General features: G+C 38.6%; 1 protein-coding gene across 1 annotated transcript in view; it reads right to left on the reverse strand.

Moving 5' to 3' along the window:
* The window catches only part of LOC109821179 (histone deacetylase 5-like), a 30,880-nt gene extending 16,730 nt beyond the window's left edge, over positions 1 to 14,150 (reverse strand). Inside the window, exons 1-5 of the mRNA XM_020387369.1 lie at positions 13,867 to 14,150; positions 10,700 to 10,901; positions 10,360 to 10,506; positions 10,083 to 10,195; positions 9,478 to 9,689 (exon numbers count right to left, since the gene is read on the reverse strand). Coding sequence (XP_020242958.1) covers positions 9,478 to 9,689; positions 10,083 to 10,195; positions 10,360 to 10,506; positions 10,700 to 10,901; positions 13,867 to 14,024 — 832 coding nt within the window. The 5' untranslated portion in view covers positions 14,025 to 14,150. The remainder of the gene's footprint in view (positions 1 to 9,477; positions 9,690 to 10,082; positions 10,196 to 10,359; positions 10,507 to 10,699; positions 10,902 to 13,866) is intronic.

The following is a 20,673-nucleotide window of genomic DNA, read 5'->3' on the forward strand; positions in this document are numbered from 1 at the left end:
ATATTGAGAATTAATAAAACAAAAGAGAATACATGGACTGTAATTTCATTACATCATGAAAAGGAAAGAACCAATCACTCTGGCAATCTAGGATCAATCATTCGTCAAGATGGTAAAATTTCGGATGATGTAATTCATGGAAATGAATCGGGATGGTTAATGGGGAGGGTGCTTGTGGAGTCTTATGTGATCATTCAATACCTATGAAATTAAAGGAAAAAATCTACTAGCCAGTTAAAAGATTGACACAATTTTGCGAATCAAAAATATTGGCAATTAAGAACAACATGTGTAGAAAAATGCATGCAACAGAATGCTCTGTGGACGTGTGAATATACATCAAGAAATAGAAAAACATGAGTGCATTTTGGAAGTTAGAGATGGTTCCTATTAGGAATTAACAAAAGAATCACATGAGATGGTTTAGCCATGTGCAAAGGAGGCCTCTAAAAGCATCAGGTAGGAGATTAATAAGATTATAGTTAATGGAGAAAAGAAGGCTAGTGCTATGCTCAATAGAACTTGATCGAAAGCATTAAAGACATGGTAATTTCAACTTCACAAAAGAGATATATAACATGTGATAGAACTAAATGAAAGAATAAGATTCATTTAGCAGACTTAAAAAGTTTAGGATAAAGGTTTTGTTCTTGTTTTTAAAAGTTTACTCAAGCAAGTTGATGTTTGGATCAACTTCTAATCAGCTTGCATTTCTTAGGTCTCAATTCTACATTTTGCATTTGTAAATGAATTTATATACTGAATCATTCTTTTTACAGTTAATAGGTGAAAACAAATACCAAACAAACAAGGGTTATCCATGAAAATTATTGTGTTATACGAGGTTGTTCCATTGCTCCATCTTCTGATTTTCATTAGTGGTAAAATTAAAAAAAATGAACTATTAGTTAAGAGATGACACATTAGATGGTGATGCGGAACAACGAGATTTTTAGGGATTTATGATGGGGATTTGGGAGATTTGGGGAAGAACAAAGATTTAAGGAAAGCTAGAGTTTGAAAAGATAACAAATTAACAATTTTAACACGACATGACCACAGATCGCAACCCGAGCCTTGGCTTCATCACCATTGACCCAATCTTAAAGATCAAATCAATTACCCAAAGTCTCACAAAGGGAACCAAATTTTCATCAAATAATAATTGCTTCATTTCATAGAATTAGCCTTTTTAAATAAGTCTTCAACAACTACAAGTTCACTCCCATATCCGATGTGGGACTAAAAATTATTGAGAAAATACAATAAAGAGGAAATAAAAAGTAATACTAACTAGACTCTCAAGCCTTCTCAAAATCAAAGCCACATATGAGCTGAGGCAACACGACGACGGCGGCGAAAATATGTGCAAAGTGGAGGTTGTGTCATGTCCTCATCAATTCTCCCGGGGTGGGAAGAACTCAACCTTGTCGAGTAAGGCTCTAACTAGCCCTCATAATACTCCAATAGATCCGGAGCAATGCGATGCAGGTCCTCATGAGTAATCCATGTATCATCAGATTCAGGACGATTTTTCCAATGCATTAGATATCGTCTATAACCACCATCTCGGATGGAGATGATTTGGTCATCCCGAATGCTATCAATCTGTTCAGCTGTAAATGGGACAAAAGTAGTAGGCGGTGGCAACGAGGATCCCTTAAGGAAAGGATCAGGTGTAGGCTCGTCAAGATCCACAAGTGGATTTTCAGGGTTAAAAGGAAGACCTTTATAAGCTACCAAATCTGCAATATTAAATGTCGAACTAATTCCGAAATCTAGAGATAAATCGATTACATAAGCATTTGAGTTAATTTTCTTGATAATCTTAAAAGCAATGTTATCAATAGCAGATAGCGTCGCGTAGTGGTGAGGTGTAGCTAAGCTATTTGGGGCAATTGCGACAAAATAGCGATAAAAAACGCACAGTCAGATAGCGGTCTAATTTAAATATGTACGAATATTAAAAAATTAAAAAAAAATCTAAAAAATCTAAAAATGCATATTTTATGATTTAAAGAGATCCTAAATATAAAATAAACATGTAACCATCACATAATACTTAAGATAACTGAAGGAGTCAAAGAGTCGTCGTTTTCGAGAAGATGAGCTATGCAGTAAGAGGATTGCACTAGGAGGAGCTCACGGCGAGAGGTGAGAAGAAGTGCCGAGGTACGTGCTAGAGGCTATGGTAGGTGGTGAAACTATGTCGGAAATCACAGAAGGGCGGTGGGATGCAGTGGTTGCGGGTTGGGTTTAACTTTTAAAAAATAAACCTTAAATTACTTTTAAATAGCAGTCAAAAAGCAAATTGTGCCCGCAATCGCTAGCTATGCACCGTTATGGCGCGCTATTGGCTGCTTTTGCGAGCAAAAGTGCATATTCCGTAATATGTCATCGTTGTTGGGTGAATGCGTAGCGGAAAGAAACCGCTAACGCTATTAGCGCCGCTATTACGGGGCTATTTACTGCTATTTATAATAGCGCTTAAAAGATCCAGCACTACGAGCATGCAATTTCTTGATGGCTCCAGGTAAAAACCGTTCCGGGCGAATCCGGATCATTACATAATCATCTTCGTTAAATTCAAGATTATTCTATGTAAATCAGCATGAGACTTATATTGTGCATTGCTTTGTTGAATTTTCTTGTTGATATCTTGATGCAAATCATGAATGTGTGATGCAAATGCAACTGCTAACTTGGACACCCTAGGATGATGCGACATGCGAATAAGGTCTATAGGCTTCCTAGGCTTGTAACCATGCACAACTTCAATGGACTCATGCCTACTGACCTATTGACTGAGCTATTGTATGCAAACTCTGCAGTGGATAACAGAAAATCCAAATTTCCTAAATTCTCACCAACCAAACAGCACAAAAGATTGCCTAGACTCCTATTAATTACCTCAGTTTGACCATCAGTTTGGGGATGAAAAGCAAATGAATACTGAACTTTAGTCCCCATTTTGTGTCATAGAGTTTTCCAAAAATAACTCATAAACTTCATATCCCTGTCAAATACAATGGTTTTGGGCAAACCATGTAATTTGACCATACCATCAAAGTAAATACGAGCAATTTTGGAAACATCAGACGTTTTGTTGCACGATAAGAAATGGGCCATCTTTGAAAAGCGATCCACAACTATAAAAATGGAATCATGTTTTCTAATAGTCTTACGAAGTCCCAACACGAAATCCATACTCACATCCTGCCAGGGACGATCTGGAATAAGGAGAGGTGTGTACAGACCAGTATTTTGTTTACGTTGCTTAGCTAATTAGCAAGTGCGACATTGTCTTATTAACATCGCAACATCTCTTTTAAGGCTTGGCCAGTAAAACAAAGTTTCCACAGGCTCTATAGTCTTTTAACGACCAAAATGACCAGCAAGGCCTCCTGCATGCAATTCCCAAACAAGATAATCTCTCAAAGAAGTACGGAGAATGCATAACTTGCGAAATCGAAATAAATAACCATCTTAGAGCAAAAAGTCATCTATCTCGGGAGTCACTCCTTTTAAAGAAACAAAAATCTTTCCAAAGTCGGGACATGATTCATACTCCCCTTTGATTCTTTCGAAACCCACTACCTCTGTACTCATTCGGTTTAAAAGACAAGCTCGACGACTTGCATCAGTCACCTTGTTCTCAACTCCAGCCATGTGTTTAAGGGTATAAGTGGTCTTGTAGAAAATCAACCCATTGAGCACGTCTGACATTGAGTTTCTTCTGAGAGTTAAGATACCGAAGGGCTTCATGGTCCGAATAAATAATGAATTCTTGCGATAAAAGATAATGTCGCCAATGACACGCGCATAGAACTCCTTATCGTAGGTAGAGTAATTCAGTTTAGCACTACTAAGTTTTTCACTAAAGTAAGCAATGTAGTGTTTCTCATGGCTCAGTACTTTACCTATACCAATGCCCGAGGCGTCACACACGACCTCATTGACCTTAGAGAAATTAGGAAGTCTCATAACAGGTGCATCGGTCATTCTCTGCTTGATTTCTTTAAAAGCCGTGACAGCTTCTTCGGACCATTGAAATTCCTCTTTTTTTAAACAATCTGTAATTGGGGCCATGATAGCACTAAACTCCTTGATAAATCCCCTGTAGAAAGTTACGAGCTCATGAAAACTTCTTACATTTCGTATACTCCGGGGCTCGGGCCACTCTACGATTGCCTGAACCTTTTGAGGGTCAGCGGAAAGACACAACAAATTCCAAAAATATAACTTGGTCAGTCATGAAAACACATTTCTTAGGATTTGCAAATAGCTTCTCTTTCTTCAAGTTGAGACAAACTTAACTAAGATGGTCAATATGATGCTCCAGTAACTTACTAAAAGATATTATCTAACTTACTATAAGATATTATCAAAGTAAACGATCAAAAATTTACCCATAAAAGGTCGTAGTACCTGAGTCATAACTCACATGAAGGTGTTGGGAGCATTTGTGAACTAAAAAGGCATAACCATCCGCTCGTATAGACCATCTTTTATCTTAAAAGCTATCTTTCACTCATCCTCTGGACGAAAACTAATTTGATGGTAGCTACTCTTCAAATCAATTTTGAAAAATATGGTAGCTCCAGACATCATATCTAACATATCATCCAGCCTAGGAATAGGAAACCGATATTTAACGATGATCTTGTTGATTGCTCGACTATCAACACATTCTTCATGAACCGTCTTTCTTAGGGGTTAATAATGTCGACACGGCGCACGAACTCAAACTCTCTTTAATGAACCTCTTAGTCAACAGTTCTTCAACCTGCCTCTAGAGTTCGTCATTCTCAGTTGGATTCATTCTGTAATGAGACAAGTTGGGAAGAGTAGATCCTGGAACAAAATCTATAGCATGTTGGATGTCACGCATCGGGGGTAGAGCGTCCGGGAGTTCTTCCGGGAAAACATCTGCAAATTCCTTTAATATAGGAGTTACCGCAGAAGGAATTTGCTCTTTGGAGTTTTTAGTAATCTTCCTAGCAACAAGGGCAACAACGGTAGACCCTTTAGCAACCTCTTTGTCCAGAGACTTAGAGTTGATCAAATTGAGTCCCCTTTGATTGTTGGAGGAATCAGCCCGTTTAGGAGCAGGTGGAGGAGTAGGTCGCGATAGAACTAATTTGATCATTTTACCATTATGTACGAAAGAATGAGTGTTTGATCGTCTATAGATAGTGACATCTAGATCATATATCCAGGGTCTACCTAAAATGATGTGTCCACCGTCCATGGTAACAATGTCACACCAAATTTTGTCCGAATAAGTAGCAAAATGGATCGGGACAAGACATCGCTCTTTAACCTCAGTGGACGTAGTATTCACCCAAGATACTTTATGATACTTTATATGGTTGAGGATGGGGAACAGACTTCACTCCAAGTACAGTCACCATGTTGGAGGCGACGATGTTAACACAACTCCCACTATCAATTATGACTCGACAGTTCTTGTCATTGATTTTTGTAGTTGTGTAAAAAATTATGGTTTTTTGCCAGTCATCACTATCCTTAGGTTGAGCTAATGCGCACCTCACAACACTAAGTCGACGGGAAACTTCGTCCACTTTGTTGATCGAGGGTGTGGACACGCTCTAAAGACATCCTAAGATGATCTCAGCAGATTCATCCTCCCAAACATCTTCATCAGGGTTGTTAAGTTAAATATTGGGTATTGGGTTAATGGGCTATTACCCGTGTAATAGTTAAAGGAACTAAATTTAAGATAGTATCAGAGCTTGGTTTTGTTCAGCCTGGACCCATGCCAATGCATTGTGACAACCAGTCTGCCATTTATATTGCACAGAATCCTGTGTTTCATGAGAGAACAAAACATATTGAAGTTGACTGCAATTTTGTCAGAGATGTTTGGGAGAAAAAGATAGTATCTCTCATATTCACTCCGTCCTCACAACAACTTGCTGATATTCTTATTAAGGCTACTTCTTCAAAGGTGTTCTCTACTATATATGACAAGCTGGGCATGGTAGACATCTATGCTCCAGCTTGAGGAGGAGTGTTAAGTTAAATATTGGGTATTGGGTTAATGGGCTGTTACCCGTTAACCTTAACCCTATTTGTATGGCTATATATATCTCTCTTGTTATTCTTAATAAACAATTTCTCTATTTTCTACAAGGGTTATGCACAATCTCCTCTAAATCATCCTAGTCACTGTTTGATCGGGTCTCAACAATTAAAGTCCTTGTTTTACTCGGACACTGAGCAGCAATTTGACCAAACCCTTGACACCTAAAACATCGAGTAGATTGAGCCGATCTAGATGACTCGCTATAAACTCCATTGTCTTTATCATCTGACTTCTACATGGAGGTACTAGATCTAGTTCGGGGTTGAGACTAGGGTTGACTAAGTGGGGACTTAACAATGATGGACTTTTTAGTATTATTCCTATAGTCGGTGTGTCTAGTGAAAGGAGAGTCTTGTGGTCGATCTAAATCTTGGACAAGCTGATAGGCTTACTCTAGAGTAGAGATGTCTCGTACAAAGAGTTCGCGTCTAAGATCTTCCTTAAGTCCTGAGCGAAATCTAGACAAGACTATAGTGTCAGATTCATTCTTGCCACACCTAACCAGAAATTCATCAAATTTGGTGATGTACTCCGATACTGGCCGATTGCCTTGCGTCAAGCGTTGTCATTGATCGAGCAAGCGTTGTTTGTACGACACATGCAAGTATTTTTTTTGGAGTTTCAATTTCATCTCATCCTAAGTCTGTATGGGCTCTTGCCTCCTAAGAATCATCAGCTTCTCAACGTTAGACCAATATTGTCTAGCCTGACCCACTAGCTTCATTTTGGCAAATCGAATTCGTCTCTTATCGGACATTTTATACCAACCGAAATAGTGATCCATGTCCGATATCCAATCGATAAAAACCTAATGATCCAACTGGCCTTTGAAGGTGGGTGCCTCTAGTTTAACGTACTTCAAATGCATCTCATCTGGATCAAAAGGTGAATTGTCCATAGGTGAGCGATTTCCAAAACGGTTGGCGTGAGGGCCTATGTATTCATGAGGTTGATGTGGATAATGTCCGTTTCGAGATCTGTCTTCTTCATCACGTTCATGGGGCCTATCCGTCACTTGGTCCAAAGGTTCCCTTGTTTCTCTCAAATCTTGTTCAACAATGTCGAATCGCGCAGTTAAGATTTCTATGGCTTTTGTGAGGCTTGCAAGGTTCGGATCCATCTCGGAATTAGGATCTGGGGGAGAATATTGTGTTCCACTACGAGTGCGCATGCAGCAGATTAGTTTCTAAATGCAATCTAAATAATCTTAATAATAACGATGCAATGAAGTGCTAACTAAATTTCGCCTGAATGCAATCTATCAAAATACAAAATCAATTCGAACACCTAACATGATGCCAGATGATAATGTGAAATACGATGGAAAAATGAGAAATCAACAAGGAGACCAATTCGCAATGCTCAAGATGTTATCCCATAGTTTGTTACAAATTAGACATTAATTATTTAACTTGTGATAATTATATCGACAACAAAATCCACGCTGATAATATTGAACCGTAAGATTGCAACAAGATAATTAACGAAGCTAAATTTAGAATAGTTCTAATTTAAAATCGAGATCTAGCACCAATAAAGGTAGAACAGAATCACACACTCACAAGTTTAGTGGACAGCTAACAATTTTGATAGCATGCAAGATGAACCGATCTAAAAGTGATGCAGCAATTTCTAGATCAATTAGAAAGACATAAAATCGATGATATTAGAATTACCTTGATGAAGATTCGCTAACAAACCTCTGGTTGATGATACTGCAGGCTGCTGAATTGTTGTTGTTTGACGTTGTTACTGTATTGTGGTTGCTGTGATGTTGTTGTTGCTCTTAGAGAATTGCTCTCCTGTCTCCGTCGAGGGCGAGGCGGTTGTCTCGGCGGTGTGAAGGACTAGCAAGAAGGCTGGTTGACGTCGACGATGAGGGGGGTGGTCGTCGCAGCAGCTGTTGATGCGGGAAAGTTGATGGAGATCGGTTCTGATCTGAGAGGGGATCGAATCTGAGAGGGGTGGTCGTCGTGGCGACTATCGTCGTCTCCGATACAGTGGAAGAAAAGGCTGCTCGTGATGGAGGAGATGGCGTCTGGGGTGGGGGACTGCTCGTGTTGGAGATGGTGGCTGTAGTGTAGGAGATGGCGCTAGGGGACTCGTGGCTTGTGGAAAAGGAGATCAGGGGAGGGTGGCGCGCGTATAACGAAGGAAAGCAGTGTGGTGTGTGGCGGGGATTGAGGGCGAAAGAGGAGAGACGGGAATTGAGGGCGTTTGTGGCGGAGGGAGAGGATGCGGAGGCGGGGACGGCAGGGGTTTTGGTTGCGGTTTTGGAGGTGGGATGAGGGAGGCGGCTGGAGGAAAAACTAGGTCTAGGGTTTTTTTTATTTGTAATGAAGGGCTGTGATGAGTTTTGAGAGTTGATGGGGGTCTAACACATATTTGGATCTGGCTCTTCTTTTTTCGGATTTTTTTGGATCTGGCTCATTTCTCTTTTTTTTACAAACTAAAAAAATAAAAATAGAATAAGTGAGAGGAAGTAAGAGATAGAAGAACCTGAGGTGGAGAAGAATCGAGTTGATCAACCTTGCTCTGATGCCAAAAATGATGCGGGACAACGGGATTTTTAGGGATTTATGGTGGGGATTTGGGAGATTTGGGGAAGAACAAGGATCTGGGGAAAGCTGGGTTTGAAAAGATAACAAATTAATAATTTTAACACGATATGACCACGGATCGCAACCCGGACCTTGGCTTCACCACCATTGACTCAATCTTAAAGATCAAATCAATTACCCAAAGTCTCACAAAGGAAACCAAATTTTCTTCAAATAATCATTGCTTTATTTCATAGAATTTGCCTCTTTAAATAGGCCTTCAACAACTACAAGTTCATTCCCATATCCAATGTGGGACTAAAAATTATTGGACAAATACAATAAAGAGGAAATAAAAAGTAATACTAGCTAGACTCCGAGTCTTCTCAAGATCAAAGTCACATATGAGCTGAGGCAACACGACGACGGCAACGAAAATATGTACGAAGTGGAAGTTGTGCCATGTCCTCATCAGATGGGCTTATGAATAAGAAGTTACAGACAATTACATGACTCATAAGGTTAAGATCCACTGAGGATAGACGTTCATGCATGACTTACTTTTATAACAGTAACTTAGTCATAAGCATAGCAAATTGACATCATTTCGAAGGAACAGATAATTGCAGATTCCTATCAAATGAATCCACTTGAGAATACCTTATTGTTTGTATTGTCTTCTATACAATCACTGTTCAGAAGGTACACATTTTCCTTGCTACTATTACACTGAAAGCATGGTGCAAGTATATCATGTTGCAGAAATTTCTAGTTTGCAGAGTGAGAATAAATATGGAAATAGTTCAACAAAATACAGTGAAGCCTAACCTGCATCAAATCCAGCAGAAATTAGAATAATGTCCGGATTATAAGCTTCAGCCACAGGAATTAGTATATGATCCCAGACAGCAATGTAATCAGCATCACCACATTTTCCATGTTCCCAAGGAACATTTATATTATATCCCATTCCTAGATCTTCCCCAATCATACAAATAGAACCATCGCCACCAGCTGGATAGAAACTTCCAAAATCAAACCTGGAATCAAAACATGCTTATTACCATCTTCTTTATCCTGCTAAGCGAAATTAAAAGGGACATAATGATATCTCTCACCACATCAAGATTCCATGGACTGCTCACAGAAGCGATTAAACATGATTAATTGTTTCCATAAGTTTTCCCTTTTCCATTTTTTTCTTCCATATTATGCAAATTACAAACAATTTATACAACTGAACAACGATATTCCAGGTCAACTGTTGCCTTTGAAACTTAAATGAATTCATCTTCATGGCATTAAAAAGAAGTCTTAGCATATACTATGAGAATTGGAATCAACAAGAAAGTTAAAAGGAAAAAAAATATGATAACAAGAAAAGAAAATTTATGTGAATAAAATTAAGAAACAAGAACAACCAAAATCGGTACCTGTGTATGGAGAAGAACAAAACCCGAGGGTCACTATAAAATGCTTTTTGCGTGCCATTGCCGTGATGTACATCCCAATCTACAATTAAAATCTTTTGGATACCCAATTCTGGCTGTGATATAAAGATAAAAAAGAATAACTTCAAAGTCAAGTACATGGGAAGAACTCCAGTCCAGCCTCATCTAAGCTGATTTTTAGCAAAAGATTACTAAAAGAAACCATGTCCATACTCTCTGATTTTTAGCAAAGAATTACTAAAAGAAATAATGTCCATACTCTCTCATTTAGGAGAACATTTGCTGCAATCGCGATATTGTTAAAGATGCAAAATCCCATAGCTTCATTAGTTTCCGCATGATGCCCTGGAGGCCTAACAACAGCCATAGCAGAGCTCAACTCTCTACTTGCCACCTTCATAGATGCCTATTTGGAGAAAGAGCCAAACTAACAAAGATCAAAAAGAATATTTGAAGGAACAAAGTACAAATTACAGATTTGGTTTAAAATTTAATGTTTATTTCCAAAAGGACAATATACATTAATTGTTCAACTAAGCCATTTATCTGAACTACACAATAATTGTAGCACGTAAGAAATAGGAAGCCGGGCACTTTACCTCAACAACTGAACCTGCAGCAAGGTAAGCTGCTTCAGATGAACCTTTGTTAAAATAAATTGAATTGAACTTGGAAGCAATATTCGGACGACGCGAATCAAATTCGTCGGAGCTGATAGTCCTGATTAAATCAATATGTCTTTTTGTATGAACATAAGCGAGATGTTTGTCATCAGCATGATTTGCATTCAGTACCACACATCTGAAATAAATTGTCACCAAAGTTAAGAATATGAAAGCAGAAGGATAAAGTAATAAACAAGTGAAAAAAATAAGGTTTAAAGATTCAGAGAACATAAATAAAGTTCTTATACGATGATGAATGTGATACGGTTCTGTGGAAGACCAACAATTAATCACCTAAATCTCTCCCACTAATTACAAGGATTTCTCGTGATTTCAACAACCATAATTAGTGTTATCGAGGCGCAATGTGCAACGCGGGGCTCAAAGTCTCCTTATGTGCACCATGCACAAGGCGCAACGTGAGGCGCGCGCCTCACTAAAGCGAGGGCGCACACTTGAAGCGTATCTTTTTCAATATATGGTATACAAGTATGAAACATGATTGTCCATAATTTTAGTGTTAGCACTTTTAATTGCTAGTTTGCATGAACTTGTTTGAAGTTATAATTCAGAGAGAGACACTCAAGCGTACGTTTGGAATCTTTCATCTATAGATGGACAATTATCTCCATAATATCATTGTTTCTTCAACTGACTTTTAAAGTTGCACACTTATATTAAAGTACTAATTACTTTTTTCTTTTGATATGTTAACATGAAGAGATGGAGAATGAAGTAGCAAGAATCAATCGATTATCTCAAATCTCAAACTTTGTAAAAATAAAACATCAAGAGTCAATTAGATGCATAGAACATCAAAAAGAGTCTATTAGATGTTAAACATGTGTAAAGAGTCAAAAAACAGTAGATTATCACTAAAAAAAGAGATTAAAAAAGAAACCACGAAAACATCATATTTTCACAAAAAAACAAAAGGAAAAAAAGAAAAAAAAGTGTACATTTACTACTACGCGGAGATGTGGTCACCGGTGGCTTCTCTGGACGTTGCCAGTGGCTTACCGTTGGTCACCGGATATGGGAGAGGGAGTGGCAAGTAGTCGAGATGAGAGAGAGCGAGAAGAGACGAGCGATTGAGATGGGGATAGAGAGAGGGCGGCGCCAAAAACAGAAGCAAAACCCTAAAGAATCAATCTGTTCAAGAAAACATCGAGTTTCATACCCAAAACCCAATTCCAAAAAAACTATATCACTTCTGGGGCACACGCTTCAGTGCGCCCCACCTCAAGCGCAACGCCCTTACGAAGCGCGCGCCTTGTAAACGTGCAATGCTCTACCTCTAGTGCGGGGCGCAATTGCACCAACCCGCATCACCTCGCGCCTCGGGCACACCTAGGGCGATCGCCTCAATGACACTGACCATGATATCAAAATTACATGTCGTGAATATGACTTTAATATTTCCATAGAAAACGAAATAGGAAATCAAGCTAATCTGAAACTACAATATATGTAAATTAATGAAGCAACACATAAGCCCTAGGAACATTGTTGCTAGCAACACTAGAAAAGGGAACAAATTCAAGGGACAAGTGACATGACATGCTTATGTATCCATCATAATTACTAAGTTGGGCACAATTAATACTGGATTTCATAAGAGAATAAGAGTAATCCTTATATTTAAAAATCATTCATATGTGTTCTGATCTCAACCCAAAATTCTCTGTCATTTCCCCTACCTATTGTTTCAGTGAACCCACTTCTAAAGTTATAGAAAATGTTACGCATTGAACCCAACGCCTAGGCAGGAGCCTAGGCGCCAAGACGAATTGCATTTCAGTTTAAGTGGTGGTGGTCTTATTGAAGGTCAAAGGTATTGCAGGTGTTCATAGTAGGAGGCTGGATGGGTTCGGAGGAGGTTAGAGGCTATAGTGAAGAAAATCATGACCAGGGCCTAACTATTGCAGTCTGCGTACGCGGCCAAGCTCCGTAAGAGCACCTAAGACCTAGGCAAATGGCCTAGGTACCGCCTAGGCCTAGATGGGTGCCTAGAAATAGAGTTATTTAGATATTAGTCCCTCAAATCTTCAATAATTCCATATTAGTCCCTCAAATCTCAATAATTGCTCCTCAGTCCCTAAAATCCTAAGGAGTCTTGCAATTTGGTCTCTCAATAACCAAAATACTCCTTAGTTATAATTTCACTTTTCAAACTCATTTTACTAAAAAAAAGAGTTATTTGCACTTTGGTACTCTGAAGTTTACACATTTTTAACTTTAACATCCCCAAGTTTTTTGACACTTTTGAAATTTATACCCTCTTAACCTTGATAGCCCGAAGTTTTTTTTTTGACATTTCGATACCCTAAACTTTAAAGTGTCAAAGTTAAAAGATGTGTATACTTTGAGGTATCAAAATTAAAAAAAAACATAGAATCTTTCGGTTATATATGAAAGTTAACAAATGTGTATATATTTTGGGGTATCAAAGTGTCAAAAAAAGTTTGAGGTATCAAAGTTGAAAAGGTGTAAAGTTTAGGGTATCGAGGTGTCAAAAATTCGGGTATTAAAGTTTAAAAAGTTGTAAACTTTTGAGTCTCAAATTGCAAATAAACCTCAGAAAAAACATTATCTGAGAATATTTTGGTCATTGAGGGACCAAATTGCAATAACCCTAGGACTTGAGGGACTAATGAGCAATTTCATAGATTTGATGGACTAATATGGAATAATTGAAGATTATCATTCTTCTTTTCATTCTTTCTAATTGTCTAGGGTTCCACTTAGTACTACACAGTCACAGTGAAAGGAGATTAAAACACAACAATTTTGATCCATAATCATCACAATTTCAGGTAGCATCCAAGTCAAAAGGCGTTGCATTTCTACCAAGTGAAAGCCATAGCTAGCAAAATCCAGACTTTTCCAACAGTTAAAAAAACAAACAAGAAAATTAAAAGGAACAAGGGAATAAAACTTTTGGATGGGTCCGAGGAGGAGACGCCACCAGTCTCCGTATCTGGAGGCAAACCCTAATTCTGCACTGCCATTCGAAGTTTTTATTTGGGTTTGACTGGCTTTGAGGTGAAAAAATTACACAAAAGAAAAAGAATTTCATCAAAAAAGTATAAAATAAATACCTTTCAAGGATCCTCTCGGCCTGGAGCTTCCTCCAAATGGCTCTGATCCGCTGCGGATTCTCGGGATGTCGCTCGCCGTCCGGCGTCGCGTGCCGGCACATCCTCTCGTCGTATACTAGACCAACACGTGGAGATCTGGGGTTTTCCGGTGACTCCATGATCGCCGGCGAAGAGCACGAATTTTAGAGCGGACAAGAGGTAGAGAGTCGCTGGGGGAACGGAACTGGTAGGTGGAAAATAGACAGGCAAGGGACTTGGTTTGTTACTTTCTATGTTTCTTTTTCTTTTTCTTTTTTCTTTTTCTTCAGGTAATACTTTATTTTGGGAGGGAAACTGTGCCTTTTTTATGGTTATTATTTGTGGTTTGAATTTTTTTGAAATTGGATTGGCTCTTCTGCCTCATCAAATGTCATAGGTGTTACTTAGGTTATTGTTTGGCATATAATAAAGTTAATTGTTCTTGTTCATTTATTGAACTTAAAAGTTAGAAAAGTTATATAGAAGAGAATTCTTATGCACATGTGAAAATAATTGAATCCCTCAAAAAGTGGTTGACCACTTATTTATGAGCTTTACGTCAGTACTTCAAAGTCAAAATGGCCAAATTGGTATATTTTGTAGAGGCTTGGTGACATGTTGGTATATTTTCTTTTAGTTTTATCATATTTGTATATTTTGTCGACTTCGACGTCATATAGGCCTTAAGTTTGGCCGGAGTCAATTTCCCGGTCATTATTCTCACGTGACAGCTCACGTGACTCCGACGTGGTCTTGACGTGGACTCCAGCGTGGCTATAGTTGAGATGAATAAATTTCGGCAAAAGGGGGATTTATATCTCCGATTAGGGCTTCCATCTTCTTCTTCCTCCTTCTTACTCCATCTTCTTCTTCTTACTCCATCTTTTTCTTCCTCCTAGGGTTAGAGTTAGGTTCAGTATGAGTTAAATTAGTGATGGATTCTTCATCTTCAAGTTGTCGCTCAAGATCAGTATCAAGCACGAGCATGGGAAGAAGCAGGCAAGGGTTCAATGGAATAAAAGTTATATGACAATGGAATGATCTAGCAAAGCAATCTGGGGTGAAGGTTTGTAATTGTGGTTTGGAGTGCAAATATTTTACTTCTATGACTGATAAAAATCCAGGACGGAGGTTCTACAAATGCCGCAATCAGCATGTAAGTTAAATTTACTTCCTCATTTGTTGCAATAATCAATTGCAGTTTTTACTTGGAAGTTGTAATTTTTTACGCATCTCACTTGATCATGGTCTCGTTGATTTTTGAGTAATGTTAGGCTGGTGGTTGTGGCATTTTGGAATGGATTGACCAACCAATGTGTAGTGTTGGATGTCAATTGTTTCCGCTTCTAAGAGAGGAGATCAATGGTTTGAGGAATATGTTGATGTTGAAGGAGGAGTTACTTCAAAGGTATGAAAATCAGCTAAGAGGATGCAATGAGCACATTTACAAGCTTAAAGAGGATGTCGAGTTGTCTCAACATGAGGCTGCTTCTTATTTGGAAGAAGTGCAGAAAATGATGAAAGAAAGATTAGAATTGCACGAAAAGATTGCAGAAGAAAAAAAGATTATTAAGTTTATTTTATTATTAGGAATGTTTACACTCTGTTTAATTCTGTATGTTGTAATGTGAAGATTGTTGTAATGTGAAAGTGGTTGTGATGTGAATAAAGCACTGTACTTTGACAGATTGGTATATTGAACTCCTAATGTGTGTTGTTGATTGTGCATGAATAAATGAACTTCCTTGGTTGTTATATACAGGCATGAATGCACATGAACTGGTGCAATGACTTGTATAACTAAATGTACATGACCTGGTTCAATGACATGAATTCAATTGTACCTGTTTGACCCATATTGCACATGACCTGGTTTAATGATGTCAATAAAGAGATTGGCATGAAGTAGACATATAAACTTTAAACATGCCAATGTATTGAACATCCATAATACCAAATGTATCAGGTAGAACATTGCTTGGAAACTACTGTAACACATAACAAAACACAAAACACAAAATACCAAGTGCATGTAAGTTACAGAACTTTATCACATAACATAACACAAAATACTAAATAGAACATGCCCAGATAGAACTGATCAACACATCTAAACACAAAATACCAAATAACAACTTTGTCCTAAAATACATTAACCAGACAGTAACAACTTTGTACCAAAATAACATTAACCAGACATTAACAACTTTGTCCCAAAATACAAAACACTGGTTATCTGCTGCAGTTAATTACACTCTCATTCCTGAGAGGGTGCACTCTATGAGGATGGAGTATTAGGTGTCAAATGTATCACATTTACTTGACTGTCACCAGGAGCTTTAAATGCCATTTCTCCTTGTGGTCCTTGCCACAAACTAAACCCTTTTGGCATCCGTAATTGACCACCTCTCCCTCTATCTCTTCCTCTTCCTCTCCCTCTCCCTCCCCTTCATCTACCTCTTCCTGCCTCAGCACTGGTTGTTGGAGCTTTGCTTCTTCTTCCAAGGATAATGGATGCTGGCGTTGGAGCATTGCTTGGAGGCATGTCACCACATCTAATTTTGTTCAGACTTCCCTTTGGTCTCCCCTTTTTCCTCACTTGAGATGGTCCTTCATCAACTCTTGTTCCTTGTGATTCCTGCAAGATGGATCATGTAAGGCTTAAGTTGTTTAATGAACACAAAATACAGTTGCAAAAAAATAAGCTTACTTGTGTAGCTTGTTGCCTTGGTGGTACAGTGGGGCACTTTCTCTGTGTATGTTCACTTGATTCACAATGGGTGCATCTCAATTGCACACCTTGCCTTGATGCCTTAAATTGATTTCTTGGACCTTCTGAAGGGTTCATCCTTCTAGCATGTATGGGCCTCCCCATTGGCTTCCTCATACTGTGAGGAGGCAACACAAATCCCTCCTGTTGAAGGTCCCAAAATCTGGTACCTTGCACATGGTTTAACAAGCTCTCATAAGCATTTTTTAAGCTTTACTTTTGTACCAATGAGCAACAAAATCTCCTGGACTCTTTCTTATGAATAGTATTGCACTAATGGCATGGGGACATGGAATTCCAGTCAAGTCCCATACCCTACAAGAACAGGTTTTTTCACTCAAGTTAACCTCATGGCCAATCCCTCTGTGATGTATCTCAAATCCACTATAGTCATTTGTTCCCGACCAACGTGTTTGACAGTGCAATTGTTCTTGATATCCCTCTTTGATTTTCTTGCTTATTCTAGGGGCAATCCCACCCACACATTGCGTAATCAACTTCCTCTTTAACTGCATCATATCCATCATGGCAAGTCTAATGTCTTCTAGCATAGAAATTATTGACTTGTATCTTGCAAGAAGGATGAATGAGTTGAAGGTTTCGGACATATTGTTGTCAACACTATCACATTAGCTATGACATTTAAAATGGGACTTACAAAAGGTGTGAGGATCCCTTGCCATGAAGTCGTCGTATGCCCTTTGAGAGTAATCCTTGAGTTTGGCAGCCTCTCTTGCAAAACCCCCCATGGAGGTTGCCTTCACACAATACCAAAATTGTTTTTGAAGAGTTCTTCTAGTATGTGCTTTCCTCCAATTGGAATAAATGTATCTTGCACATTGCCTATGCTCCACTTGGGGCCAAACTTCATGTATAGCTGGAACTAAACCCTAGTTAAACAAAAAAAACATGCCCAGATATGTACACATGTAGCCCAGATAGAGATTAAATTGAATATGACATGAAATTGATCCTTACCTTTTGTTGGTCTGAAATTACTGTTCATCCCTCTCTCTCTCCCATGTTGAGATCACTAGATAAGATTCTCATAAACCATTCCCAAGAGCTCCTAGTTTCACTCTCCACAACAGCCCACACAATTGGTTATTACCGTCTCTCCCCACGGCACTTAACAATTGCCCATCATATGCATGTTTAAGAAAGCACCCATCAAGTCCAAGTATAGGTCTACAATTGTTGGCGAACCCCATTTTCATGGCTGAGAACACATGAATGAATTCAGTATGGTCTAAAAAACATGCACATACAAGCTTTGATAAAACTTCAAAATTTTCTAACAAACACTTGAACTTTACCTGCAAAGCGCACGTAGAATCTTTGAAAGACCCCTGATTCTGATGAGTAACTTTGATCTGTGACCTTCAGAATGCATGTACTTCCATCATTACTCCTTAAGAGCTCTCTCATGTATGGCTTTAACAAGCCATATTGCTTCTTAAACAAACCATCTACTGTATTTAAAGCTCTACTCTTTGCCCTCCTACATTTCCTTAAATCCACTATAATCTCATATTGTTTTTGCATTTCTGCTTTCATGTCTTTAGGCTTGAACTTAGGATCCCTCAAAAAGTTGTCAATAAATTTTCCTACAAGCCAACCTTCAGTGATTAGCCTATTCTCGAATGTCCTGCTACAAGTATGATAAGGGTGCATACTATTGATTTTCCAAGCACTAGCATCATCACGACATGAATGTCCTGCTACAAGTATGATAAGGGTGCATACTATTGATTTTCCAAGCACTAGCATCATCACGACATGGTGTAGCATTTAGCTGCCAATGACAGAGTGCATAATTCACATTCAACTGCCTCTTATCATTTTTTCCATAAACAATGTCATAGTGTTCTTGTATGGAGTAATTCAATATTGCTTCTTTTAATATTTCCCTTGACGTGAACTTCAATCCTACTGTCAATTTAACATTTTTCATCTCAACTTCTTCATTAAAAAATGAATACTTGACCTTTGCTACTTTTTTTTGTAAACTTTGGACAAGAGTTTCATCCTCATCACTTGCAATTATGGAACCTTCATCACCACTTGATCTAGGATCTGATTCATATCCACCATCATAATTTGTACAAAAATCTGGCCATGACTGTTGTTGTGGTTCAGTGGTTGATGGCCCAGGTTCATCAACTATGTTGTCAGCTCTTGAATGCACTCCTTCATGAGGTGATGTTGGTACATTAGCATTAACCACTAGAGGGGGTCTAACAATGTTAAATTGAATGGAGTTACTTGCATCAACAACCTCTCCCAGTACTACACCAGAGTTTAAAGTAATGTTGCCCATCTATTGACTTAGAATCTCCTTATTGCATTGCCTAATCTCATTCAGTTCCCCATCTTCACTACATATAGAAGCTTGAAAGGAATCATCACTGTGGGCACCGTCAACCTCATTCACTGCCTCCCTATCTTCCTGGCTTGATTCAGGCACACTCTCATTGCCCTCCACATTCACTGTAGGCACTGTCATCCTCTTTCTCTTGCATATTCTTCTTTTTTTTCCTTGTCATTATTGCTAAACTCATCAAATAGTTCATCTTCATCAAAGTCATCATCTACAAATGCCTCTCTAGGATGAATTCTGTAATTCTCATCCTCCACAGAGTCGTCACTATCACTAAATGGACTTAACTGCTATTGTGCACTTAACGGTTCATCTAAAGAGGCTGAGGCAGTTGCTACTTGCTGTGGCAGGGTTTTACTAGAGGTTGTCATCTTGGTTTCCCTCCTGGGTGTTAGTTTCTTCCTGGAGGTTGAAGGATATGTTACCTTCCTCTTGGGTGTTGCTTTCTTGGGTGTTCGTTTCTCATTGGCACTAGCAGTGATTTTCCTGGGTGTTGCTCTCCTAGGTCCTGCTATTGTCCCCTTCTTTTTAGGAGTGGTCGCTTGTGGCATTTGCATATCTTCTTGTGCTTCAACTGGTTGAGTCTGTGATTCAGAAATTGGTTGACTCACACCTTCCAACAATAGCACATCACAATCTTCCATAATAACTTCTGTCGGTTTATCAATGGCATGATCAACATAGATTTCAATTGCCTTCACCCTTTCTGCATGTTCTAGCATTTCAATTAAGGAACCTTCATCATTTAGGGACCTCAATCCACCATTTGCAACCCCTGCACCATGAACACATTACAACAAGCCGATGACATTGTTATACTCAATTGCACAAATTTCATCCACCAGTCTTTCTATGCTCAGATCCTCTTTGTCTATAAACCTAACATCAAATCTACCACCAACATAATCTTCAACCCAGCCCATCGGAAAACTTCCTCCATGTCTGATTTTAACCAAGATTTGGAGACCCATCTGCAATATCACAATAAAAACCCTAATTTACACTAAACCCATCAAATCTACCATAATTAGTTTCAAAAATATGAAATTTCTACTCACCTTTTGCTCCACGCCAAAGATGATGCATTAGATGGAAGCCTTGAACTTGGATTGTCTATAATTTAGGGATCGTCACGCTCTGGGGATCGTCTACAATTTGGGGATCTTCTGCAATTTGGGGATCTTATGCAATTTAGGGAAGAGAGGGAAATTAAAGAATGAGAGAGAATTACTTCTCTTCTGTGATTTTCTAGAGAAACCGCTCGCTTATTCCCGCTAAATATAGCCATGCTGGAGTCCACGTCAAGGCCACGTCGGAGTCACGTGAGCTGTCGCGTGAGAATAATGGCCGGAAAATTGACTCCGACCAAACTTAAGGCCTATATGGCGCCGAAGTCGACAAAATATATCAATATTATAAAACTAAAAGAAAATATATCAACATGTCACCAAGCCTCTACAAAATATACCAATTTGGTCATTTTGCCGTACTTTAAAATATCGTTTTTACTTATTTATTTTTATTTTCTATCTAAATGATAATAATATAGTTTTCTATACTATCTTCTTCCATCCTCATTCATCTAAATGATTAGGGAATCTCTATCAATAAAAATTATACCACCATCAATATACACGAG

This window comes from Asparagus officinalis, chromosome 8 (assembly GCF_001876935.1).
Source record: "Asparagus officinalis chromosome 8, Aspof.V1, whole genome shotgun sequence".
NCBI lineage: Eukaryota > Viridiplantae > Streptophyta > Magnoliopsida > Asparagales > Asparagaceae > Asparagus > Asparagus officinalis.